This window comes from Schizophyllum commune, assembly GCF_000143185.2.
Source record: "Schizophyllum commune H4-8 unplaced genomic scaffold SCHCOscaffold_11, whole genome shotgun sequence".
NCBI classification, from domain to species: Eukaryota; Fungi; Basidiomycota; class Agaricomycetes; order Agaricales; family Schizophyllaceae; genus Schizophyllum; species Schizophyllum commune.
The window spans coordinates 1,018,248-1,043,899 of record NW_026089548.1 but is presented as its reverse complement, the minus strand read 5'-3'; the positions used below and the strand labels follow the sequence as shown (position 1 = coordinate 1,043,899).

The window sequence follows — 25,652 nt, the reverse complement described above, 5'->3', positions numbered from 1 at the left end:
AAGAGCCAAATACTCACCGATCAGGCGACTATCTCGCACATGCCCATTGCGCGTTGCTCGTTGAACCACTCCAACGCCGCATTGAGGGTGTCGGGGCACCAGGAAATGGGACCGGAGACGCGGGCGGTAGCGCGAACATAGGTGGAACTGAACATTACATCAGAGCTGGCACAATGAGATGACTATAGTCGTACCTCTTGTCAAAAACCCCGATGCAGCGGCCGCGGGAAATCGCGTAGTACTTGCTGGCGTCGTTGACGATGGTGCTGGGGTCGTAGATCAGGTCGGCCGAGGGCACCACCGCAAGGGGGATGCCCGCGCGATTCTCGAGAGGATTGAGGCTGCCGAATGGGGGAGCTGGGGCTACGGCGGCGACGGCAGCCGGCGCGGCAGTAGGCCCAGCAGCGGGCGCGGCAACGGGAGCTGCGACACCGGGCGCGGCAACAGGAGCGGCAGCGGCAGGCGCGGCGACGGGAGCTGCAGCGGCAGGCGCGGCGACGGGAGCGGCAGCGGCAGGCGCGGCAACGGGAGCGGCAGCGGCAGGCGCGGCGACAACAGGGGCGGCGGGGGCATTTGCAACTTGAAGCATCGCGCCGGCGGGAGGAGCACCGTGGGCAGAGGAGGCGGCGACAGGCGCGTTGGGCTGGGCGTCCGTCGCCGGGGCAGACACGAACACGACGTCGCCGACTGCGCCGCCGAGCTGGATGAGCTCGAAGGGGGAGTCGAGTTGGTCTGAACGTGGAGTCAGGCAGGCACCGCGGAGGGGGAATGGGCACTTACTGTTGTTCTGGGTCATGCTGGGGAAGAGATGGGAGTACGAGACAAGTTGAGGTGAGTCGCTGTTTGGTTCAGTTATTATTGTCGGCACTGTAAACACGCACTGACGTGGGAATCCTGTCGACCAGATCGGCGTGAGTCCCATTGCTGTCAGACCCAGTAACTTGGTTCTTCCCCTCATCTTCTGCGCTCTGAAGTCCACAGTAAGTGAAAGCAGAGCGATGGCGGTTGGGTACTCACAAGTCGCTCAGTAGCATGTCGATCAACAACGCCGGAACAACACGCCCCAGAAGCTGGGCGAAGGGCGTCAGGGAGGACTTGGTGTTGAAGCCCATGCTCGAGTACTATATCGGTTGCTCTCTGAACGGCGTACAAGCCCGCCGCCGCGCCCTCGAGCGCATCTACCATCGGTACCACTTCCAGATCCCGCCCAGCACTCCGCTCTTCGGGGCTGTTCACGCGCCGCTGCCGCCTTGGACGCCCGACGTCGAGTACGACCCCTTCGAGGACTGCAATGGGCTCGCCGAACGGGTGGCTCGCAAGCAGAAGCTGATTGACGATAACCGCGTGAGTCGGGTTTCAGCTTCAGGGAGCGACTCACTTATGGTCTCTTATAGCGCATTGCGCGCTGGTTTGCGTATTGCGCTCGTAAGCAGTAGACTGTAGGGTCAGGGGGATACCAAGGTGGATTGTAGGCGTACCGTACGATAGTCTTGTGCCGCACGAGCAAAAAAAAAATAAAATGGCCGCAAGCGCTCTGCGTTGAGAAAGGCTACGTCGCAGATCCGGATACAAGTCAGACGAACGATAGATTCGCAGAATAGAGAAGCGCGGGACGCACCATGGAGCGGCGGTAGCCGTGCACTAGAACTGAACTGTCAGATGAAGCCCTCGAGCTGACTCAAAGACCTGCCCTTCGAAGAGCCGCCTTCCATCTGTCGTCCTCTTCCCTCCCTCAGCTTTTTCTGTGCACAACTGGTTCAACCAGAGATAGGTACGAAAACTCGCCTCCCGGTCTCGCCGACGGCTCGCTCATGAACCATCCCAGCAAAATGCCGAGTCGCATCATACCGCGCGAGGAGAAAAAGAGTTTTAAAGGCTGGGCGAAGGGCGTCCGGCAGGACCTGGTGCTCGAGCCGATGTGGTCGTTGTACTGCGACGCCGCCCAGCGCGGCACAGCCCAACGTCGGCGTGTGCTCGAGCTCATCTACGACCGCTTCCACTTCCAGATCCCGCCCGACGTCCCCGTTAAGGCGGAGTTCTTTGGTCCCCTTCCACCGTGGACGCCAGAGACGATTTACGACCCCTTCGAGGATCTCAAGACCGAGGATGAAAAGCAGGCGCGACGTGTGAAGATGGAGGAGATGAATCGCGTATGTCACGCGTTATTGATGACATATTAGTCAGCTTATTGATCCTTCCTCCTTCCAGCGCATCGAGAAGTACTTCGCCTACCGGTATTCTCGCCTCTCATGCGCTCCCGCACTCTCCACGGACGCCGCCTCGAATCCCTACAACATCTTCCTCAGCCAGCTATGCGGTATCACTCGCCCTCTGCGCGGACGCTCGCCGGCACAGCACTATCAGAGCGTCAACGCGGCCGAGCTCGCGCCCATCTACAAGAGTCAGTGGAATGCGCTCCTGCTCACGGGCAAGGTTGCTGCGGACGCGAAGCAGAGCGGGAACTGGAGGGAGTTGGTCGCTAGGAAGGAGCTGCAGAAGCTCAGTGCAGAGGAGCAGAAGTACTGGAAGAATGCGGCGAAGGAGTTCAACGACGCGCGTACTGCGGAGTACAAGCGAGTCCTGACGGAGCCTCCCTCGCAGACGCCGGAAGCTCGCCAAGCGTACGTGACACGCCCTGCGCCTTCTTCGCATTGCTCACACCACCTGCAGCGCGATCAACGCCCTCCCCAAGTTCATCGCTCCACTGCTCGCCGGTGTCTACGCTCGTACGGGCATGCACGTTTGCTTGCTGCTCGGAGGCCCGATGCCGAAGTGGGGCGGTCAGCTCAAGACCGTATGCATCGCCGCCGGTCGCAATCATCAGGGGGCGGCGAAGCCGTGGCCCGAGTGGCCTGGCTTCAACGCGGTCACCGACCACTTCAAGGAGTACCTCGCTTCTGCTTTCTGTATGTCGCGCGTATCCCCTTCGCTACTCCCATACTGACCGCTCCCTAGCAGAAGCGGAGCGTCAGGCCATGAGCCTGGTCTTTCCGGAGCTCACGGGGCTGGAGGATGATGGCGAGATGCCGGTGTTGAGCGTCGATGGGCTGTTGACCATCGACCCGGAGGAGGATAGTGATGAAGGGGAGATTACGGAGGACGAGGAGGAGAGAGAGGAGAGGGAGAAGTCGAAGAAGAAGAAGAAGAGCGCGTCGAAGAAGAAAAGCAAGGCAGTCGTACCCGAGGACAAGGACGACGCGCCGACCCCCAAAACGAAGGCGACGAAGACGAAGAAGACGAAGAAGACCCCCGCCAAGCAACCGAGCGTATCTGGATCCGACGACGCCGCTGAGTCCAACGACGACGACGTGCCGACCCCCAAGACGAAGGCCAAGAGAACCCCCGCTAAGACCCCCGCTCGACCTCCCCTCCCCGCGTCCTTTTGTCCCCAGCCGCTCGCCGGCTGCCACATCGATACCGGCGTGCCGCAGCAAGGCGCATTCGACGTCACGCGTCCCTCCTTGACCTTCAGCCAGAAGGACCCGCCAAACGCCAACGAGGGACAGCGGCGCTTGCTCTGGATGCGCGAGAAGTACCGGCTGTCTCTTCGCGCCGAGATGCCGTCGCAGCAGCGCAGGCTGATGAAGGAGTGGGAGGCCGACCACTATGTCAGCCTCGATGGCTTTGTCTTGAAGAGGTCGCAGGCGCCGCTCCCCGGCTCGGCGACGGGCAGCCCGACCGCTTCGGCGTCATCACAGCCCCCCGCACCTCCGAACACGCCGCAGCCTGATCCTCGTGCTGCGCCCTCGTCGACTGCCCCCGCCGCCGTCAACCAGTCAACCTCGGCGCCTCCTGTGCCGCGTCCCAAGCCCAAGCCGATCAGAAAGTCTGGCCCTCCTGCCTCCGTCCCCGGGTCCAGCACGGACAGCCAGACTCCTCCGTCGCCTCCCAGCGGCAATGCGGATCCTGCGACTGCCAGCGGCGGCGAGGACTCTACTCGCCCTACCACTCCCGACGCTGTGCCCCCGACGTCGAAGCGCCCGCGTGCGCCCTCTGTCCCAGCGTCGCCGCGCAAGGGGCCACCTCTTAAGCGATCACGCACCGGCAAACTACCTTTGACGGAGGCTGAGTTCGCGGCTGCGGAGGCCCTCGAACAGGACGAGGACGAGGATGCCGACATGGACGAAGGAGATGATGGCGCTGCTCAGGCCAATGACAAGGAGACGGCCGGTGCTTCCCAGGAGGAGGAGGAGGACGAGGAGATGGTGGAGGGTCCACTGACGTGCCCCTCGGCGGCGCCGGAATGGGTCGCCGCCAACTTCGCGCTCCTCAACCGCCCCGAGCTCGGTCCAAAGTACGTCGCCGCCGTCAACGCCTGGTTGAGGCTCGAGGAGAAGTGGGGCTTCGACGCCAATAAGGGCACGAATGCGATGGGGACCGGGGCTCGGCCTGATCTACTGACGAGGTGGATTCGTGGTGGTCGCGCCCCTCGCGTCAAGAAGTTGCCGGTCGTCGTCGACGTGCGTGCCTTTGAGAAGGAGTTCTGGGCGTGGTGGGCCGGGCTTCAGCCCTCTTGGCGGAAGCTGAACGCGGACGGACGTCCCTCTGAGGATCGCGAGGTGGACGAGTCGGGCGACTGGGGTCTTTTGGGCATGCATGGTCAGAATGGACTTTTGAATGTAATCGCGGCGCTGTGCTGGTGGGGGATTGCGCTGGAGGGTCGCAGCAGCCGGTCATGGGACAGGTGTCTTGACGAGGCTATCTGGGTCTGCGAGGAACAGGTCGACGCGTTCGTGTCGGGCGCGGCTTGAACGCTCGCGCGAGTTCTTGGTAATGTCTGATATTTTGGACCATATATACGTATTTACTGCTCTTCTTGTGTCTCACCGTCCTCCACTGCCGTTTTCTGCACTTGTAGATATACCCTGATATACCGTCGTAGCTTGAGTACCCGCTGTAGTTGTTTTGTCACGTCTTGAGTAATGTTGAACATTGGACCACGTGAAAATATGCACGTGCCGCTGGACTTAGCGAAAAATCTGCAAGTTCGCGAGGGAGGGACTCAGGGGATAGGCTGACTTTAGGAGGCAGACGGACTTGAAGACGCGCGACGCGCTAAACGGGGGCGGCGAGAGCTGCTACGATGCATAGAACCAATTGCATATGACAATGAATGGCGAAATAATAGGGATACAGCACATTCTGTATCTAAGGGGTATCTGAGCGCGCCTGGAGGACATGCCCACATATCTAGCGCGATATAAGAGGAGTGTAGACAGAGGGTAAATGGGGTGCGCGCATGGCGACAGCGTGGGGGAAGGGTATTGAGGAAATTCGCGGGGACGCGCCCAATGTTCGGAGCGTGCTGCCAGCGGGCGCGGACCCTGAATAACGGTCAGATGCGCGCGGGAGAGCTGAAAATCATGACACACCTATACGAGTATTCCCGCAGGAAGAGCAGGGAGGTAAAGAACGCGCCGTGCGCGAGCCGGACGAGCGAAAAGGTGCCGACGAAAATTTCAATCCCGATCGCGCGAGCTGCCCACAACGGATTTGACGGTCGGAAGCGGGACACACAGAGCAGATGAGGTCGGGCTGAGTATGCGAGGAACCACCGTGGGTGGAGGGAACGAGCAAGCGCGGCGGGGCGGGGGCGGGGGCGGGAGCGGAAGCGCGGCGGGGCGGGAGCGGGAGCGCGGTGGGGCGGGGCGGCGCGCAGCGGGTAATTATATGCGAACGGATAAATTGGGTACGCGAGGGAAACCCGGGCGCGTATCCCAAACCCAGGGCGGGCAGGCGCAGCCGGAGCAAATAAAAGGGCAGGCGAACCGGGGTGAGGCGTAAACCAAGGTATTTCGCGCGGATATCGACCCTAATAATCCCAAATTCGCCCCCTGCGCACAGGCCGTGGTGAGGGGGGGGCCAACCAAGCACTGGTTAGAGCCATGGTCTGTTGAAACTGATGGGCTGGTTGAACCAGGGGCCGGTTGTCAAATATGACAGGCACGGCTCCGCGTCGGTGCCCTCGGAGGTCAAGGGCGAGCAGGCAGATCCTCGAGTACTGTTCACCGAGGATGACATTCCTCGGTTGCGGCAGCAGTGGCTCGATAAGGAAGCGGATCTGCTGGGAGGAGTACCCGAGAAACTCCCTCCGTGGAGGGAGGTCAACCACACCATCCCTCTCATCAACCCAGACCTGAATTATCAGTATCACCTGCCGCGCTGCCCAGACGCGCTGAAGCGGCCATTGTTGGACAAAATTGGGAGATACGTACGAGCCGGGTGGTGGTCCTCGCAGAGCACGAGGCAGGCGGCACCCATGTTGTGCATACCGAAGAAGGATGGATCGTTGAGGACAGTCATTGACTGTAGGAAGCGCAACGAGAATACGGTCAAGGACGTGACCCCATTGCCCGACCAGGACCAGATCCGACAGGATGTGGCAAGAGCAAAATATCGATCAAAGATCGATTTGTCGGATGCGTACGAACAAGTCCGCATCGAAACGAACGACATCCTATCTTCGGCCTTCTCAACGGTCTACGGCACTTATGTCAGTAGTGTTATGCAGCAGGGAGACTGCAACGCACCGGCAACATTTCAACGGTTGATGACTCACATCTTCCGAGACTGCATCGGGCGCTTCCTGCACGTATATCTTGATGATATTTTCGTGTACAGTGACTCGATTGAGGAGCACGAGGAGCACTTGCGAATAGTATTCAATGTGCTGAGGGAAGCGCAGCTGTACATGAAGGCGGCGAAGGTCGACTTGTACGCGCGCGCCATCGACTGCCTTGGGCACATAATTGATGATTATGGTCTTCACGCGGATGGCGATAAGATGGCGGCCATCCGCAACTGGCGCACGCCGCGCGACTACGGCGATGTACAGCGATTTCTGGGACTGGTTCAGTACCTTTCCCAGTTCCTACCCGAGGTTGCCCTGTATATGGCGCCCTTGAGCTCCATGGTGCGGAACGGCCAGCCGTTCTTTTGGCGAGACGTCCATCAACGATGTTTCGAGAGGATCAAGCACTTATGTGCTAAGACCCCGGTATTGAAGCCAGTAGACGCTCGCAGCGACGAGCCCATATGAGTGGTTTGTGATGCTTCGCCATCCGGAGTGGGGGCGATGTATGGACAAGGAACGTCGTGGCAGACCTGCAGGCCTGCCGGGTTCATGTCGAGGAAGTTCACCTCGTCGCAGAGAAACTATCGGATGTTCGAGCAAGAAACGCTCGCCATCCTCGAAGCGTTGTTGAAGTGGGAGGACAAGCTGATTGGGCATCGTATTGATATCGTGACCGATCACAGGGCGCTGGAATTCTTCCAGACCCAGAGTCGTCTGTCAGGAAGGCAGACACGATGGATGGAGTACCTGGCTCGATTCAACTTCAGTATCACGTACATTCCAGGGATGGAGAACAAGGTAGCCGACGCTTTGTCGCAATACCATGTCAACGACACTTGGGAGGACATCACGGCTCCGTATAACTACGCAAACGCGGATGTGCGGTTGGATCCAGAAGGAGACGATCTACCCCCAGGGCGGGTAGATGAGTTGGCGGATGCGATACGTCTTCACGCCCTCAATGAGCGCGTGGAAGAACGGGATGAGGAGGCAGATCGCCTACGGCGGGAGGCGGAGCCGGTGCCAGAGGGGGAGTACCATACGGTGTCTCCTGCGCATGACCCGACAGTGGAGGAGTCACGGGCAAGGGGGCCGGACTTGCGCAAAGAGGTTGCCGACACCTTCAGCGAGTTTTTCAAGACTATGCAGGATGCGTATGTCGACGACCCGCTTGGTCGAAAAATTCTGGCGGCGCCAGATAAACACGCCAGATTCCGCGTCCGCGACGGCTTCATCTGGACAAAGAATGGGGCGAAGGAGTGGGTGGCGTACGTACCCAAAGGGCGGTACGTCGACAAGACCCTGCGGCAGTTGGTCATAGAGCAGGCCCATCAGACCGTGGGCCATTTCGGGCCACAGAAGACCGGCGACTATATTCGCCGATGGTATTGGTGGCCGGGGGTGTACTCCAACGTGCACGAATTTTGCGATTCGTGCACGGTGTGTGAAGCGGCGAAGGGCGCCTACACAGCGCCCTCAGGAGAAACGCACTCGCTTCCAGTACCCACAAAGCCGTGGGATTCGATTGGTATGGACTTTCTGGGGCCATTCCCTGAAAGTCAAGGATTCGACTACCTTTGGGTGGTCATTGACAGGATGACATCGATGGTGCATCTAATCCCAATAACAACTCGGACGCGCGCGACCGAGTTGTCGTGGATCTACTTCCGCGACATTGTGAAGCTCCACGGACTGCCGTCGTCCATCGTCAGTGACCGTGACTCCAAGTTCACGTCAGCATGGTGGACGGAGCTTCACCGATTGCTGGGAGCCAAGCTACTCATGTCTACGGCGTTCCATCCACAGACGGATGGGCAGACTGAGCGCGTGAACCGCTCAATATCTCAAATATTGAGATCCTTTATCCGACCCGACCAGAAGGATTGGGTACAGCGTCTTCCCTTGGTGGAATTTGCTATCAACGCCAGTATCAGTAGCGCGACTGGCTTCGCGCCTTTCGAGTTGAACTACGGATACATGCCGTCGATGATTCAGGAGTTGCGAGAGGCGCAAGCAGCACCTAAAGGGTTGCGCGAATTTGCCCTGACGGCGTTGCAGAACATTGCGGACGCGCACGACGCGATCATTGAAGCTCGTGTTTTCCAGAAACACTATGCTGATGTGCGCCGGCGAGAGGAACCATCCATTGGCGAGGGCAGCTTTGTGTACTTATCCACATAGAACCTCAATCTTCCGAAAGGAAGAGCTACAAAGCTCCTTCCCCGGTTCGTCGGACCTTACGAGGTCCTTCGGGCGCACCCTGAGACCTCTACATACGAGCTTGACTTGCCGGATGCGCTCAAAGCACGGCGCATCCATCCCGTCTTCCATGTCAGCTTGTTGCGGCCTCACGACCCCAACAATGACATACTGTTCCCGAATCAGGACTTCACGAAGCATTATGACTTCGGCGCACCAAACAACGCTGAGTTTTTGGTTTCGAGCATCAAGTCTCACCGTTGGGACGGTGAGAAGCTACTATTTAGCGTGGTCTGGGACTACGGGGACATCACGGAGGAGCCATTGTCCAATGTAGAGGAGTTATCGGCGCTGGATGACTATCTCGCGCTTTGCGGTGTCGAGACGCCGAATGACCTGCCCGGGAAGCGACCGACAAGACGTCGTCAACCCTCGCGACGCGTGGGCGCACCGCATCTAGTCTCTGGTTGAACGTTGCGCGTGGCGATCACGTGTTATAGCTGGTCGGACGTAGCCGGAGCCAGCTGTAGTCACGTGCGTGATCGAAGATCGTTCCAGCGACGTGTTCGATCTCCCAACAACCACCGCGTCGTTTCAAGATCGCCATATTGGTCAGTCATCAGCATGTCATCCAACAACAACACCAACGCTGCGGACCCGCTTACGCTGTCGGCGGGGATGGCCAATCCCCCCGGCGCGGGCTTCGAGCACGGGCACACGCCCACCGAAAAGACCGTCCACGACAGTGTGATGGTCGACGCCACAGTGGTGTCGAGAGGGGGAGGGCCTGGAGGAGAAGGCCAACACTCAGCTCCAGCAGCGCCAGAGGCGCCGCCTGGACTACCAAAACCAGCGGTGCCGCACGAGCACCGCTTTTTCGTCCATCCTTTCCTCAACATTGTCGTCTGCAATTGCGGGATCGGCAAAGACTTCGGTGACCACTTCTCGTCCGCTGGGACTGACGGAGACATGACGGCAGTCGAAGCTCGCGCGGCCATCCTTAGCGCGTCGCATGTTGCGGCGCCGGCTGCTCAAGCCAACACCGCCACCTCCGACAGTCGTGACGCATACCAGTTGCGATCCGACAACAAGCGCTTGCGCACGGAGCGCCAGGCAGCGCGAGACGAGGCGGCAAGCGCGCGTAGGCGCATCAGCGTGCTCGAAGAACAGGTCGAAGGGTTGAGGAAGCGATACGAGGAGGTGAAGCGCGAGGTGGAGGACCTCGAGGACGTGCGCGATCACTTGCGCGTCGACGCCTCGCTCATGGCATATGAGTGCGAGGCACGGAGAGCGGCCGAGGAGGCTTTGGCCGATGCAGCAGCGCGGCGCGTGGTCCCACCCCCGACGGTGCGAGGACACATCACGGGGCGCGAGTACGATACGATGAAGCCCGTAATTGCGCCATGCCTCAACGACTTCCTGAAGGCCAAGATTCGGGAGCCGTAGTAGTATATACGAGAGTAATACACACGGATGTAGCCATTGGGCCCTTATGCATTTGGCCTGGCAGCAGCCGCCAATGGCACTTGCCATGAAAGTGCGCCCCTACCAAAACGGGCAGGCTCACAGCAGGTCGGCTCCCTCGCAGGTGCGCCTGGCTTACGAGCCTGGCTCTGTGCTTGCTGGCTCGCATATCGGCTCGTCGCCTCGTCGCGGCACGCACGGGTTGCGCCAGCTTCGGCCGCGAATCGATCACGCAGCCCGATCGGGATGGGGCTAGCTGCTTCCCTCCCACCACCACGACCGCCGCTCTCACCGCTGCTCTCACCGCCGCTCTCACCGCCCCCTCCCCGCCTCCCGCCCCTACCGACCCTCAATACCTGTCACGACAGGCAGTCCTTCCCCTTGGCCGCTGGCCTTTGCCGATCGCACCTCTCTCATCGTCCCACTACCTCACCGTTCTTTTTCGATATGACGTCGCTTCAGTAGACCCTGGGCGCGGGCTCTTATATGCCGGACTCCTGGCTTGCAAAGGAGAGAGGCGGAACTCGTAGTGCACGGGCCGCTGGTGCGTTTATCCTCACAGCTGCCGTTTACACTACTGACGAACTGCCTAGGCAACCCCGCCGCGCGCCAATCGCGGCGGCTAGCGTGAGCGCGCGATCTGCCCTGCGAGACGCGGTGGAATGGGAGCGTATGCGAGCACGCAAGCGATTGCCTGTCGGCAAGTGCGCAAACGGTCGCGCGCAGGATCTCGCGCAGTCGCGCATTTCGGTGAGTCTGCGCGCCTCGCGTTGCCAACACGCGCTCACAACCCTGCTCACCGCCATCACGCGCTCGCCATTGCGCCCGCCGCCAGTTGCCTCTACCCACCTCCTCCCCTATACCTCAAACAATCATTTCCCTCTTTATAGCGATACGTCGGCCGTAACACGATTCAGAAGAACAAAACTCGGACATTCACTTCCAGTCCCCTCCCTCGCGAGACTGTACGCCCATCTCGAGGGCAACGAACAGCCGACACATAGGTGGCGGAGTGCTCGGCAGCATAGTTCGTCAATCGGTGCGTAGCTATGCCGTCTCCTTGAGCAAACTTTGCTAATCGATACTATTAGATATGACTCACCATGTGCTCTGCCGTCGCACGCGACGTGCTCCTTCGCCGTGTAGTGACAGCAAGAGCCCATTGTACGAAGGCGAACCCAGTTCTCCTGCCGAGGTGCGTCAAGTATGAGTCTGAACCCGAAAACACGACTTATACTTCTATGTAGTCCATTTTCCCGCCGCGCGAGCATATTCCCCCTTCCTAGACGTACAACTGGCGGCGCGCACGTCTCTTGCGCATGCGATATCATCAGGCCACTACCTACGTACACAAGACATCCTTAATGCCCCTATATATTCAAGTAAAATGATAATACAATGGGAAACTTTGCGTACATCTGAACTGCCGGGCTAGGAGTGACTTGGGAATGTCGGTCGAAATGTGTAATCCGGACGTTCGGCGTTGTCGGCCGCCGGCTCGCCCCCACCTCTTCCTACTGGAATATGGCGAAGAAACGTTGTTCTGGCCGACGCGCGTCGAAAATGATGCTCGACGAAAGGTGTGTCGTTCTAAATCCTCGCGTAACTGCTCATGACTTCGAATCTGTAGCCGCGATTGTCACCAAGAACATGCCTCCCAGCGTGCAACTTCGCGACCCGCAGACGCGCGTGAGCCGCAATGCAAGACGGCTTCGCCTTATCGAGACGCCGATGTGCTGCAGCACTTGAGAGGGTACTACATGTGCGTGCTCATCTCTCGCTCATTGTAGTGTTTGCTGACTTCATTTGCTAGGACGTATCACAAAGCACACCGCCCCAAGGGATTCGTCGATCATGTCCCGTACCACGCGAAGTTCCCTCCCGCCGAGGTTCTGTTCAGCGGCGCGTCTACAGACGTGTCCCCGTCGTAGTTCCATCACGTCCTCGATTGCGAGGTTTTGAGTTGGAAAGGCCGGTGCGTCTTTTATCTTCTCCCTTCTCACAAACGTGCTGACATGATTCAAACACTTTCCATGCTCCTCTCGTCACCATCTGAAAGGTGTCGTAGCCCTGTAGTATAAGGCGATCGCCGCCATCGTCTGGATTACATGCAAATACATCAACTATTCATCTGAATCTACGTCAATCCATGTGTTCGGGACGGGCTGAGGCGGCGGGTCTCCCCCGCGTGCAAGCCAGTCCTGCGTGATCGCGTCCTGGAGTACGAGTTGAGCACGCCGACCATCGAGCGTTGCCCAGAGGATCATAGGCATCCCGGGCAGGCGGACAACCATCTCCATCTCAGCCTCATCGTCTGAGTCGTAGAGGCTGGGGAGCGCGACAAGCGCGAAACATTTGTACCGGACTGATCTTAATGTGAGTACAGGTTCTGCATCCCAACTTGCGGACTCACATTTGAGCTGCTCATAGTCGATGATGGGGTCGTAGGGGTCGTCGTCCGACCATGTCTCCCAGTGCTTAGGATCACACGCGTCGTAGACGTGCTCCCGAATGCTGGCGCGCACCCGCTCAATGGCGAGGAGGCGCTTCCGCTCCACCGGGTCCTCGGCAAGATAAGACGGTTTATCCGGCTGGGGTGGTGAGGGAAGTAGATATTCCTAAGGGTGAATGAGTACAGCATCTCCCAGAGACTACGATTCAATGACCAGGAGTTGCTGCCGCTCTTGAGGAGGACGGCAGGCCCGCTTGCGCGGGGGAGCGCGCATCATAGACATGACGGTCGTCAGTGAAAGATACGAAGATGCGATCCCAGATAGGCACATCCTGCAAGTGATGAATTACATTGGCAATTACTGGTGACATCGTGATTTCGCCGAAAGTTCAACTTCAATCATGTGATACGCACGCTCAGCTCGTGCCGCTTGTTGATAGTCACGTAAAATCACGTCTTCCTTCTCAACCACCACGATCCCGGCCAGACGCAGGTATGCTCCCCTTTCTGCCCCTTCTTTGTGTTCTCTTTCTATTCCTTTGGGCTGTGTCTTTGCCGTGCGGACGCGATACGTGACTCTCAAGCCTGGGGGACCGGAGGCTGATGCACGGCTGCCGACCAGCCCTTTGAAATTTTTATTTTGCTCCCGTCGCACCACACGCCCCACTGCGCATTGGGTTATCGGTCTGACGGCTATACAGATTATGCAGCGTCAGCTCAGGTCCGGCAACACGTTCAGTGAATGGGACGGGGAGGCGATTCGCGTTGTCGACACCGATTTCGATTTGGCGAGCTACATCCAGCGCAGCATCGAGGAGGAGCGCGACGAGGCTTCGGATGAAGACACGGACTACGATCTTGAAGGGGCGACCATCTCTCTCGCCGCCGAACGCGTCGCATCAGCCGGCAGCCCCACCACGCCACACCCCAATGCCCCCGTACCATGCACTGTGCCTGACGCGCCCCCGCGCGGTCACAAGAAACGCACCCGCGAGCGCAACCACGCGCTTCGCAAGCGCAAGCGTCAGGAGGCGCAAGTGCCGGCGGAGGACGCGCCCGACCTTGAGGTACGCGCGTCGACGCGTCGCAAGCACATCGACCCCGCGCTGCCCATCCCCACCAATCTGCAACTCACCGGTGTGCGCGTCACGAAGACCGGGTACACTGCCATGCGCGACAAGCCCGCCCCTCACCGCGTGTATCAGCTGGAAGAACTTGTCGGGCCGAACTCGAAGTTTCAGTTTGATCTGGTAACTTGGGAAGGGCGGTGCGTAACCTATAGGCCCCCCACGATTACCCCTGACACCCCTCTCAGTAAAGCACGTCCTTTTGTGGACAATGGCGAGACGGTGTTCGGTCTCCTCGCCGGCCGTCCTGATCAAGCGCCGGACTGGGACCCCCTCATGCGAGACTTCGCAGACACCATCGAGAACACCCGCCCCCATATCCGCTTCAAGTCCCACCAGCTGCGCCACCGTCGCGGGCCCTTCCCCGCGACCCCGCACGGCCACTCCTACGGCGGCGGTCAGCAAGAGCCCATGTCCATCAGCGAATACCCCGCTAACGCCCCCCACTTCCGCCGCATCCTTGAGCACCCCGCCATGCCTCGCATCTCCGGCTACCAGAACGGAGTCGCCCAGGGATGGGCCCCCAAGCTCCACACCTATCTCCGCCACAACCGGCGCGTCCTGCGCACCCAGAAGCCGTCACTGCGCCACAACTATCGCGCAAGTGTTTGGGCCGCGACTACCGTCAACTACGGTCCCCAGACCGTTTGCCTCCCGCACAAGGACTTCGCGAATCTCCCGTGGGGTTGGTGCCCGATCACAGCGCTGGGCAACTACGACTACAAGCGCGGGGGGCACCTAGTGTTGTGGGAACTGCGCTTGGTGATTGAGTTCCCGCCGGGTTCGACGATCGTGATACCGTCGGGCATACTCACACACTCCAATGTCCCTGTAGGCCCGAACGAGACGCGTTACTCAATAACGCAGTATACTGCAGGTGCGCTCATTCGGTGGATTGACCAGGGCTTTCAGACAAAGGAGGCGTTCCTCGCCAGCCTGAGCCCGGAGGAGCGAGCAGAGGAGGTGGCGAAGGCCAGTATGCGCTATCGCAAGGGCCTTGCCATGTACTCCACCCTCACGGAGCTCCGCTCGCACAGCGACGGTACGGATAGCGACTCTGATCTCACCGAACTCGAGGATAGTGACTCGGACCTGACCGACTTGGAGGACAGCGATTGAGATGTAATGGTACTTGGAGAACTCATAGTACAACTCAATATACTGTTTCAATAGCTACCTCGAAATCACAGAACCGATCCCTGTATTCTTGTAGAGTGCATGCAACAAGTAGAGAACTTGCAAAGCTCAAGTCGCGCATGACGAGATACACCAGAACCATGAAGTCCCCCAACGAGTATCTGACTCGCATGATCTTGCCGTACTTAATGCCAAGTAATTGAGTACGAAAAGCTACATCGTATATCGAAGTCGCAGCTTGGACAAGTTGTACAACGACTGATAATTCCTTGTCCGTAGTTCAGAATACCCAGGAACATTTGAGGCAATAAGGAGAAGGGCCTGCAGGAAATCATCGACGTAGGTATAGCTGACTGGGCCTTACCACCAATCCTCCTCATACACAACCGCTACATGCGCTACTCAGGCTGCGTGCGGGAGCTGAGCGAGCGCTTGGGACTACAGTGGATCCTCGAACAGGACACTCGAACTTACACGCCTTCGAGATCTCGCATCTCATACCGTCGATGTGTGCAATCAATTCATCGTGTTCTCTGTGATACCTAATAACCACGGTGGGCTTGTATACTACTCTCTGAACGATATCTGAATGCGCACACTCCACGATATTGTTGCGAGAGCCATGTAGGGTCAAACTCGCATGTGCGTGGGAACGTGAAGTTCGACTTCTACTCGTACCTCCATCGCGCTTTCGTCGCATGTCAGCGAGGACCTCAGGTTCGTTGTTATGAGCTGCCATGAATGTTGATCCTTCAAGCTTACAGCATGGATCGAATGTATCACTGATATATGCCCAATGGGACGACGATCTGGTCGACGAACCTTCGAGCGGCGACTATAGCAGGTACGACTTCGAGGTTAGCCGTGAGTGAAGTTCTCTGTGTACTAACCACTCCCTACAGAATGTTGAATATCCAGCCCAAATATTAGGTGTTTATGGCTGAGCGAGACATCTCATACCAGGTGAGTATCTCGGTACGTCGGGGATGCGCGCCACCCTTGGGTACTCACCTTGCTCGATTCAACTCATCAACGAATAGCTCCGTTTCCTTGATCTGAGGCCTTGAAAGATGAAAGGTATGCTATCTTGTTGTGCGGCAGTGACTGACTGGATTTTCAGCTCTATCTCTCGATGTCCGACTTTGTCTGTACAGTGGCGCTCAACGCGGGGAAAAAAAGCTTCCGCTTTCAAGCCACATGTCCCGATCTTGAGCACGATCTCGTCGCGACAAGTTCGCCCTCTAATTGCAATTGCCGGGTGCTATGCCAGACGGGACTGGCGCCCGAGCGGTGGAGTTCGGCAAGTCTCTTTTTTTCCTCCTCGTCTTCTTCCCCTCTCATGGAGAACGGCCTCTCCTCAGAGCAGACCTCTGGTGCTCTGCCGCCGCCGCCGCCGATGTCGACGCAGCCATCCTCCTGGTCATGGCGCCCTAGCCCGGCGGGAATGGACGGGCCTCCTATGTCGGGGCCACCCCCAACATGGCCGCCTCCTACGTGGCCGCCGCCCGTCCAGAATCCGACTGCGACGGTCCAATCGCCTCCTGACGCGAGCCGACAGTTCTCGTACCCAATGACCGAGACGCCGCCCACTACGACATTCGCTTCGCCGCGTCCGACCCAGCCAGAGCCAGCTACAGCCCAAGCGCCAACCACGACGACGCGACCGCTGCAGCCGCCTCCCCCGGCATCTCCTTCTCCTCTCGCTTCGTTGCCAGCTCCTCCGTCGTCGCCGACACGTACGGCGCCTGCTCAAGCGGCGACGCGTCCTCCGGCGCCTGCTCGTAAGGGCGCCGGGAAAAAGCGGAAGCGAGGCGGAAAGCCCAAAGAAGAGCGTCGTAATCGAAAGAACTGGGCGGAGGGCGTGCGCGAAGAATTCATGAAGCCCTACGTCCCCCGCTACGTCGACGCCGTCGCCAAAGGAGGGTGGCCTGCTGGGCAGGCAGTCATTCGCGAGTTGTGCGCCGAATACCACGCCAAGATCCCGTGGACCCTACCTTACACCAAGGAACCTACGACACCGCTGCCGGAGTACGATCCCTTGAACCCTCCTGTGCTCGAGCCCTTGTCCGACGAGGAGGAGGCGGAACGATCCGCGATTCTCACCGAGCTGAATGGGGTGAGTCGTGCAGATATTAAACTTGCAACCTTGACGCTCATATTCAACAGATGCTCCATCGTTGGGTGCATTGGCGCGCGAAGAAGGTTCCTGGGTATCGGCAGCAGTATCGTGCCAACCGAAACAACCCCTTCGACCGCCTCGTACTCCAACTCTGCGGTATGAGCCCTAAAGGTGCCAAGAAAGCGCTTCAGCCCGTTCAGCAATACGCACACGAGCACCCGGACGCCTCCGTAGCGGCCGGGGCGGCATTCGAGGACGAGATGGCCTCCAAAGGCTTCGTCATGAACGGCAAAAATATGATCGAGAAGCAGTCCGTCAATTGGACCATGGGCTGGATCAAGAAGAACTACTTCGACAAGCTGCCGGCGTCGGAGAAGGCTGGCTATGGCGCGCGCGCTCGGCAGACCGCACGGGAGGAGAAGGAGGCTTGGGAGAAGGCTCTAAAAGAGCCCCCCAGACGCGATGCGAAGTCCATTCAGAAGTGAGTAACCGCGTACTGATGAATTGTGCCGGATACTGACATCTTCTAGGGCGTGGGACTGCCTAGACGCGTTTGTTGAGCCCCTCCTCCGCGGCATCGTCTCGCGCATGGATGGGAACGTCGTACTACTTGTCGGTGCGCGCTTGCCCGAGGAAGGTGGTAAACCTAAAGCCAGACAGTATGTACACCATCTCGTCTATAGCTGGCTGGCTTTGCTCACGCCGTATTCAGCTTCGTCATGGGGAAGAATCTTGAAGGCCTCCCGTTCTCGCTATGGGATGAGTCCCACTACCAGAAGGATGTATTGGGCTCGTGGTTGGAGTACATTGAGACAATCTGGAGTACGTCGCAGGCTTTTCGTCCCACATCCAATGCTGATCGCGTCATTAGGTCCCGAGGAATGCGCGGCCGTTGACCTGAATGCTCCAGACGTTCATACTCCCGGCAGCCTCGGTAGGACGGAGTTCACGGCGCAAGAAATGGAGGACGACGACGAGAGCGACGGCGAAGACAATGACGAGGACGAGGACGAAGTACCGCTCGCGAATACTAGCGGCAGCGCGCGCAAGCGGCAGAAGAAGAACACCACGTCGTCCTCCATGGACACTCCCTCCCTCGATCAGACCCCCGCCTTCGCGTCTCAGCAACCTGTCGGCCTGCCGCTCCAGCATTCTCGACCCGCCCCCGAGCCCACTGAGCAGCTCACGCCTGAGCGCGTTGAGCAGCTCTGCCCCGAGCGCGTCGAGCATCTCACCCCCGAGCCTATCGAGCAGCGTGAGCCGGTTAAGCCGGTCGACCCTCTGCTCATCGATCCTCTGCTCCTCGGACAGGTCAACCCTCCGCCCATCGAGCCCGAGCAGCCTGTAGCATCGCGTCGGCAGAGCGCACGTTCGTCGGCGCTACAGCGTCAACGCGAACACGCCCCGTCGGCGATCACACGCGATGAGGCTGCACGACGTGCAGGGGTTGCCACCTCTGTCAATGGCCCGGATCTGCGTAACACATCCAGCGCGCCCTCAGAGTCGCCTCCCATCCCTGCTTCCGCATCACGCGCGAGTCTTCAACCCCCATCTCCCACTACACGCGCGCCCTCCCCTACAGCGCCCGCGGCCGTCGTCTCAGCGGTACAGCTTCCCCAAAGCGCTCGCGAAAACACGGCAGCTGCGTGGTTCCGCGATGCGTGGCAGTACGTTGCTCATGACTTCGGGCCTGACTGGGAAGCACTCCTCCGAGACTATGCGTTGTGGGAGGAGGCATATGCTTACAGCAACGCGAAGGGGGTTGCAAAAGCACTACCCACACTCAACACCCGTCCGAAGGAAGTCGGGGTCTGGGTCAGTCACGCACGATGGAATCGCGGCCTTAGCGGCGAGCCCGACCTGAAAGACTTCTCGTCTGCGCAGGGCCTCCTTCGTAGATGGTGGGAGTGGTACCGTCGCCTGTCTCCCAGCTGGCGGAACACTCGAGCAGACGGGACGCTCGAACCGTGCACGGTGTCCGAGGACGACATGGGCAAGCTGGAGTGTAGCGGGATCAACGGTGTCCTAAATCTCGTCGTCGTGTTGAAGTGGGTGAGGGAGGGCTTGTCCCGCAGCAAGGAGTCGGCGGTTCAGGACCCGAGGCTGCGTGATCTGGAAAAACAATGGGCTATTGCTGTTCGTGACCTACAGATTATGATACATGCTATGGTAGAGAAGAAGTCCAGGGCAAATGAGTAGAATCTCGATACGTACAGTAATTTAGTGTTCGCGTTGAAAATATGAGCACATTTACTTCCAAATGGGGACTTGCGTCACAAGACCGCGGCATCGCACAGCCACTGTCAACAAGCTTGAGACCGCCGACCACCACCCCTTCGCCCGTCTCACCGTCCTTCTGCGCGCGTTTCCCTCACGATCTTTTCTCTCACCACATTCTCTTCTCATTCCTTTGCTATGTCTAATCGCTCGCGGAAATCCGGATCGCAAAGCAAGAGGACGGCGGGTCCACAGCTTATAACGGAATCGTATCTGCCCTCAAGGAGTACGACCGCCTCGACCGCGTCCACTTCGCGTGTCAGAGTCAGTCGGGGAATCGAGTTCTCCACTGATGTCAGGCGACACGCACGCCACTCCGATGTATTGGTGCCCGTGGCTCAACGGCGTCGCGTGCATGAAGAGGGCGACGATGTGGACGCATGGCAGCCCACAATAGCGCCGTCGCGCTCGGACACCCTCGAGGAGTACATACCCTTCTTCATGATGGGCGAGGGCGTTAGCTGCGAGGACCAGGTTATCGAAGTGACCGACGCGTCTACCGGCAAGCGCAAGAGATACGCGTCGGTGCGTTATTGTCCATCAGTCCTGACATATCACGCTAATTTTTCGAAGGACGACCCTATGCAGTGCTGGAGACCTTACGACCAGATGTTCCTCCACGAGCTTCTGCGTCATGAAGGCCTCGCCGGCGATCATCAGAACCTGAAGTGTGCGTCGTGCAAGGCCGGCCCATCTCCCAACATGTCGTTCTTCAAGTGCACCGACTGCGGCGTACACATTCTTTGTGGAAGCTGCTGCTTGATACAACACCAGCACCTGCCGCTCCATCGCATCGCGGTACGTCTCACAGTCCTTACCAGCCCGTGCAACGAACTCAAGTTGGCTGAACAGCGCTGGACCGGCGATTTCTGGGACAAGCTGGTCTCACTCAAGGACCTCGGGCTCGTCTACCAAGTCGGTCATGGTGGACTGCCGTGCCCCGCGCCCCAGCCAACGGTCTACTCGATGACCGTGATCGCGGCCACTCACATATGCCGCGTCAACATTCGATATTGTGCCTGCTCTCGCGGCGAGCGCGCCAATCACGTACAACAACTACTTCGCGAAGGGTGGTATCCTGCCACCGTTATCGAGCCCGGCACATGCGCGCTGTTCTCCGCGCTCGACCACTTCATGCTGCTCACCGCCATCGCGAATACCAACGTCCGCGATTTCATTACCTCACTGCAAACCTCGGGGAATGCGCTCCGATTGCTGCCCCTCGCAGTGAGTTCTCACTCACTGTATGGCTAACGATTACTTACGGATGAGTAGGAGTGCTATAGATCTTTCGGAGTGATGACTCGACAATGGGCGTTCCTACACCGAATGATGCGCGCGGGACGCGCGCATGACGCGCGTGGCATCGCTGGCACGCTACCCGGCGAGGCTGCCGTGCGATGCTGGGCTTGTCCTCGCGAAGGTGTCAATATGCCGGCAAGATGGCGCGAAGACCCTACACAGTGAGTACTTCACCTCGACGTTCTGTGGCTGCGTCCGATTAACGTATGGCAGATATATTCATACACTTTTCCTCTCCATGGATGCAAACTTTCGGCTCAAGAACCGCTTTCGCAAGAACGCGCGCTCGGACGCAGCTCTGGGCGGCGGTTCTGGCTGCTTCGTCGAACCTCAGCAATTCAAGGAGCACCTCAAGGGATATGTAAATGAGGAAGATGTACGTCACCTTCCATAGCTCCAGTTCTGCTAATGACACGCACTTTCAGGTCAGCACTTGCATTTCGTTTGCGGCGCTCATGGAGAAGGACACGAAGTTAACAACAGGCTGCCGTGTATCTGGATGCGGCGCATGTTCTTGTACGCGCCACGAGACCATACGGCCCAACGGCCTCGGCGATCTTCAGAAGGGAGAGAGGTACGTCGTGCAAGTCCAGATATATGTTCGCCTGACTGACGGAAACCTAGATATGCGAATATGGATTATATATTTTGGTCCTCACTGCAGGGGGAGCAAGTACCCCGAGTAATGCTCACATACGACATCGGCTGCCAATGGAAGAAAGGACTCCTCGCCCGCGTGCAGAAATTGCCCGCCGCCATCCAGCCCAAGTTTTCCAACCAGCGGCCCATCTTCGACGTCGACGTTTGCCTGCCTGTCTGGCATGGCAATGTCCACGATATTGCCTGCCGTAGCGCGAACTCCGTACGGTACGCGTGTGGTGCCGGAAAGCCTGACGGCGAGGGGCCAGAGCGAATCTGGTCGCAGATGAACAGTATGGCGGCGGCTACTAAGGAGATGGGGGAAGGGGTGCGCGACGGTGTCATCGAGCACTGGACAGCGCATCACAATGTCCAGAAGAACGTGGGGCAAGGTATGGATACGAATCGCATGTCGTAGGGTCTACTAACAACAATGCTTAGGCCATGTCCTTGAGGGTCGCCACAAGCTTGCAACAGCGCAGCGAGAGCAACGCCGCGCAGAGCTCCTCGACATCGAGCAGGCCCTGGAGCCGCAAGTGCTCAAGACCTGGCAGAAAATGTACGACGAGTACGAACGCGACGATGTCAGCAAGCCAAACCCGTTCATGCCTCAAGTTTCTGGTACGTCCCAGTGCTCGAACGTCTGCAGCTTACTGACACGTTGCTACAGAAGGACCTTCCGAGCAGGGTGTTCGCGCCCAGCTAGTGCGCGACGAGGCCGAAGACATCAAGTTGGGCCGAACTCCCATGCGAGCGACGACGAAAGCTGCCTTCGTCGTTCTTGGCTTGCAGCTTGAGGAAATGCAGTGAGTACACGACTTTTGGCCGTTTCGTATATAGGCTGACACTCAAACCTGTTAGACGTCGCATTGCAGCGATGGCCGCGGACATCTCCCTCGCCGCCCTGGACCGCGACAGGAAGGTCCAAGAACAACGTGTCGCGTGGTTCAAGAAGTTGACGCGCTATCGCGCTCTTCAAGAACATTTCATGCCGGTCGCCGTTGCGAAGGCTCTCGCCGAAGAGCAAGCGCGAAACCCGGACACTCCGCCCCCGGATGCTGAAGAGGTCAAGATATGGCTGCCATCCAATCTCACGCGCGAAGAACGTGAAGAAGGCTGCGTCGAGGGGCTCGCCAAAGTTGAAGTGAGCCTACGTGTCGCTCAGTGCACTGACGCGTTGAAGGATATTCGCAACCGCCTGCATGCGAGGCGGTACATCATCAACGAACGCAACGCTCATGCAACAGGGCAGCAACAGTCTACACGCGCACGCAACATCATCGCCCGTCTCGACGAACGGATCGAGCGAGTCGCGGAGAAGTATCGCGCTGCCCGCCGCGGCCTGTTCTGCATCACCCCCGCCAACGACTATCCTGCGTTCCGCGAGCTTAGGAGCAGCGACCTTAGCATCGACGACGACCGAGAAGCCGATGGCGCCAGCACGGAACGCCTGAACAACCACGGTGAGCGTGGCAGTCGCGCAATCAGCAACACACGCAAGACCGACGCGACGCCGCTGACTGCCCGCGATCGTGCTATCGCATCCGTGCGCGATGCCGACTCACGACGCAACCTCACCTCGTGGATTTGGACGGCGCTCGGCGGCCCCAACCAAGACACAGAGGCTCAAGTTCACGATGGTACGTTCCCTTTGTTGTTCTCGTGTTCCTATCTGACATTCGCACAGCAGTTCGCGTTGAGTGGGCGAAGGCGCGCGCACGCTCCGAGCGCTGGACTGAGGAGGTCAACATCATCACCGAGGAGATGCGTCGGGTCCTCCGGTGCCTACGCTGGAATTGTCGCCATTGGGAGGAGCTCGCACGCTTTGAGGGGGAGCTGGATCCTGCAGGCAGGGCTGGGTTACGCGCATACGCGCTGCGTCAGGCTCACCTTTACGGCCGCTTGCGAACCTCGTTCCACGTGGCTTGGTCAGCAGGTTCGGGGAAGGCTGCGGTGAGCGAGGAGGACTTTGCCGTTGTGCAGGAGATCAAGGACTAGAAGTTTTGAGGTGGATAGCTTGTCTTGAGAGTATGTGTAGTCTAGATGTGTATTGCATTCTCGTGTTCAGATCAGATTTGGGCTGAAGCCAAGCCACTGAACTCACTTGGAATACCTGGCTCGGCCCATCTTGGGTCAATCGAGCTCAGCACTTGAGCTGCCGAGTCTAGCTCTCAGCCTGACTGGGTTGGCTCAGCTGGCTCAGAACAGTAGCCTAGGTCAGCCGATGGCTGCAGCCGTCAATGGCTACAGCCGTGCGAAATGCATTTGGCCCCAATGGCTAGAGCCATGGACAAAAGCCTTTTGGCCCCTGCCACTGGTGGATTCGGATGGATTACGACGAGGCCCTCGACGATTTCCACAACGGCGAGGACGTGTCCGCAGCTGGCGAGTCGGCGGGGTCGATTCGCCGAAGAGACGATGTAGAGGCGGAGGAGGCCAGGTCATTCCTGTCGCGGTCGCCATCGCGCGAACCGGTGCAGAAGCGCGCGCGCGCTGACGAACCGCCACGGGCAGGGCCGTCGAACGCGCCTGCACGCGCGCCAACGTCAACCGGCCCACGAGCAGGACGAGGGGGTGACTTTGGACGAGGAGGTTGTAGAGGAGGACGACCGCGCGGGCGCGGAGGCGCTCGCAACTTCAGGCTCGGACCCTTTGGGGCTCCGAACGAACCGTTCTCGCCATTCCGACCGGCCAACTGGACCGGTGGCACGGACGGATGGGCGACCACGACGCATGGGCCCGGCGTGTTCCCACCAGGCCATGAGCCAACCTTCACGCCGCTGCAGGAAGATGATGACGAGTCGGACTTGGGCAGTGGCGAACCCGACTCGGACAGTGAGAGGATCCGAGATCGGCGTCAACTGCGACGCAAGCGGGCACTGGAGTTGCGCGCCGAACCATTGCACCCCGTCGCGGTCGCCATCCGCGACCCGGCAGCCTTGCAGTACGTGCGCGAGCGTCAAGTGATGCTCATGATGGACATCACTCGTGTGCCCAAGGTCATATCCCGCAATGGCGCCCTCACGGCAGCCACGGCGCCCTTGGGTCGGACTCGGAGGGTGGATCGCACTCCGACCCAGCTCATCATCCAGAAGTTCAACGCCCTCCCGCGCACGGTTGCGGACCCTCGTCATGATCGTCCGCTGACGCCAACCCGAGATGCGCCTCTCGGGGTATGGATCACCACGCTGGCCACGAATGTGAACGCCCTGCCGCGAGGCATTCGGACGATGCGTTGGGGAACGCACAACGCGGACCCGCACTTCCTGGCCGTGAGCCAGGTGAGGACATGGTGCACGCTGCAGCGGATGTTGCCCGACGACACCACCGACTTCCAGTACAGGTGGTTGACGGAAGCGATTCTCCTCATCGGAGAGCTCGCCACGACGGGACCCGGGAATGGCCGTGTCGGGTACATCGCCTGGTGCGAGTCGTTTGGTGTGGAACTTAGGCTCAATCGTGCATTGTCTCGATTCACGCCTAACCACGGACCGCTCGACATGCCCCACTTCGTCAAGTTCCTCGCGAGCGAGTGTGGCATCAACCCGATCGAGTTCAATGACATGCTCCCCTTCGTCGCTGAGGCCTGCTACGTCAACTTACAGTTGGTGGATGAGGTCGACAGATCGCAAGCTGTCCTCGACTCGATCGCGTCGCACGTCCTCCAGGATGGCGGAAGATGGCCCCAAGGGCTTCCCGGCCCGTCGTACTGGGCCACATCGTCGCAGGACCCCAAGTGGTTCTATGCAGCGCCACCGCTACCTGGCAGCGACCAGGTCCTCTTAGGGCACCGCAGTCCGCCGACGTGCATTGACGCGATCGCCGACCCCAACTTCATCTACGCACCGAATGACCCAGAGCAATACCGGATGCGTAAGCTTCCGGTGATTGCAGTTGAGCGGTGGGTTATGGCCAACGTGCCGCCCGCAGCGCACCCGACTGCGTCGGGTGACACAGTCGAGCGCGACGAGGAGATGGGGGATGCGAGCAAGGAGACGCCGTCGCAGCCTGAGGCTGTGGCCGCTACACCCATCGACAACCCCTCCGCATTGAGCGCCGAGGGCAGTGCACAGCCGGAGTCGGGCGTCGACGCGGATGTCCCGAAGGACGATTTGGCACAACCCCTGCCACCGCAGGGCGAAGGGGCTGGATCGGGGGCGGTCGACGCGTAGGATTGTGAGGGATTGGCTTGGGGGCTGGCGCTGCAATGCGCTCGTGGTCATTGGTTTCTTGGGACGCTTGACGCCGTCCAGAGGGGGAGGGTGTAATGGGGACGCTACGTATACGGACATGGACAGCTATGGGTCCACATCACGTGGACCCGATCGTACTATATATTCGGACACGCGGACTTTTGAGAGT

General features: G+C 59.2%; 13 protein-coding genes across 13 annotated transcripts; 11 read left to right on the top strand and 2 right to left on the bottom strand.

Annotated features, from left to right (window-relative positions):
- Positions 1-20: 20 nt before the first annotated feature.
- Positions 21-796, bottom strand: SCHCODRAFT_02705121 (uncharacterized protein; the record flags this gene model as incomplete). Its single annotated transcript, XM_003028043.2, has 3 exons — positions 21-147; positions 195-732; positions 781-796. 3 exons carry the CDS (start codon positions 794-796, stop codon positions 21-23), a joined length of 681 nt encoding a protein of 226 aa, XP_003028089.1.
- Positions 797-2,364: 1,568 nt separating this feature from the next.
- SCHCODRAFT_02469702 (uncharacterized protein) lies at positions 2,365-3,740 on the top strand (the record flags this gene model as incomplete). Its single annotated transcript, XM_050342680.1, has 3 exons — positions 2,365-2,621; positions 2,671-2,906; positions 2,956-3,740. Coding segments are annotated over 3 exons (1,278 nt in total), but the record flags the coding sequence as incomplete, so codon positions are not given.
- Positions 3,741-4,202: 462 nt separating this feature from the next.
- Positions 4,203-4,751, top strand: SCHCODRAFT_01104409 (uncharacterized protein; the record flags this gene model as incomplete). The annotated part of the gene is made up of 1 exon (XM_003028334.1): positions 4,203-4,751. One exon carries the CDS (start codon positions 4,203-4,205, stop codon positions 4,749-4,751), a length of 549 nt encoding a protein of 182 aa, XP_003028380.1.
- A 2,966-nt stretch (positions 4,752-7,717) lies between these two features.
- Positions 7,718-7,969, top strand: SCHCODRAFT_02514415 (uncharacterized protein; the record flags this gene model as incomplete). Its single annotated transcript, XM_050343313.1, has 1 exon — positions 7,718-7,969. A coding segment is annotated over one exon (252 nt), but the record flags the coding sequence as incomplete, so codon positions are not given.
- Positions 7,970-7,975: 6 nt separating this feature from the next.
- Positions 7,976-8,137, top strand: SCHCODRAFT_02475894 (uncharacterized protein; the record flags this gene model as incomplete). Its single annotated transcript, XM_050342740.1, has 1 exon — positions 7,976-8,137. A coding segment is annotated over one exon (162 nt), but the record flags the coding sequence as incomplete, so codon positions are not given.
- Positions 8,138-8,497: 360 nt separating this feature from the next.
- Positions 8,498-8,755, top strand: SCHCODRAFT_02480392 (uncharacterized protein; the record flags this gene model as incomplete). The annotated part of the gene is made up of 1 exon (XM_050342782.1): positions 8,498-8,755. A coding segment is annotated over one exon (258 nt), but the record flags the coding sequence as incomplete, so codon positions are not given.
- Positions 8,756-8,833: 78 nt separating this feature from the next.
- Positions 8,834-9,244, top strand: SCHCODRAFT_01104154 (uncharacterized protein; the record flags this gene model as incomplete). The annotated part of the gene is made up of 1 exon (XM_003028333.2): positions 8,834-9,244. A coding segment is annotated over one exon (411 nt), but the record flags the coding sequence as incomplete, so codon positions are not given.
- A 153-nt stretch (positions 9,245-9,397) lies between these two features.
- SCHCODRAFT_02705117 (uncharacterized protein) lies at positions 9,398-10,219 on the top strand (the record flags this gene model as incomplete). Its single annotated transcript, XM_003028332.1, has 1 exon — positions 9,398-10,219. The coding sequence occupies one exon, from the start codon at positions 9,398-9,400 to the stop codon at positions 10,217-10,219; it is 822 nt and encodes a 273-aa protein (XP_003028378.1).
- Positions 10,220-11,761: 1,542 nt separating this feature from the next.
- Positions 11,762-12,168, top strand: SCHCODRAFT_02671746 (uncharacterized protein; the record flags this gene model as incomplete). The annotated part of the gene is made up of 3 exons (XM_003028331.2): positions 11,762-11,817; positions 11,868-11,999; positions 12,051-12,168. 3 exons carry the CDS (start codon positions 11,762-11,764, stop codon positions 12,166-12,168), a joined length of 306 nt encoding a protein of 101 aa, XP_003028377.1.
- A 192-nt stretch (positions 12,169-12,360) lies between these two features.
- On the bottom strand, positions 12,361-12,972 carry SCHCODRAFT_02514844 (uncharacterized protein; the record flags this gene model as incomplete). The annotated part of the gene is made up of 3 exons (XM_003028042.2): positions 12,361-12,602; positions 12,651-12,855; positions 12,904-12,972. 3 exons carry the CDS (start codon positions 12,970-12,972, stop codon positions 12,361-12,363), a joined length of 516 nt encoding a protein of 171 aa, XP_003028088.1.
- A 421-nt stretch (positions 12,973-13,393) lies between these two features.
- On the top strand, positions 13,394-14,185 carry SCHCODRAFT_060500 (uncharacterized protein; the record flags this gene model as incomplete). The annotated part of the gene is made up of 2 exons (XM_003028330.1): positions 13,394-13,956; positions 14,005-14,185. Coding segments are annotated over 2 exons (744 nt in total), but the record flags the coding sequence as incomplete, so codon positions are not given.
- Positions 14,186-14,227: 42 nt separating this feature from the next.
- Positions 14,228-14,935, top strand: SCHCODRAFT_01103828 (uncharacterized protein; the record flags this gene model as incomplete). The annotated part of the gene is made up of 1 exon (XM_003028329.1): positions 14,228-14,935. One exon carries the CDS (start codon positions 14,228-14,230, stop codon positions 14,933-14,935), a length of 708 nt encoding a protein of 235 aa, XP_003028375.1.
- Positions 14,936-16,292: 1,357 nt separating this feature from the next.
- Positions 16,293-25,462, top strand: SCHCODRAFT_02602404 (uncharacterized protein; the record flags this gene model as incomplete). Its single annotated transcript, XM_003028328.1, has 18 exons — positions 16,293-17,069; positions 17,120-17,553; positions 17,603-17,731; positions 17,785-17,894; positions 17,944-19,120; positions 19,649-19,874; positions 19,938-20,017; positions 20,124-20,147; positions 20,171-20,576; positions 20,914-21,027; positions 21,077-21,225; positions 21,276-21,682; positions 21,732-21,911; positions 21,961-22,096; positions 22,152-22,434; positions 22,474-22,930; positions 22,978-23,243; positions 23,573-25,462. The coding sequence occupies 18 exons, from the start codon at positions 16,293-16,295 to the stop codon at positions 25,460-25,462; spliced, it is 7,245 nt and encodes a 2,414-aa protein (XP_003028374.1).
- Positions 25,463-25,652: the final 190 nt, after the last annotated feature.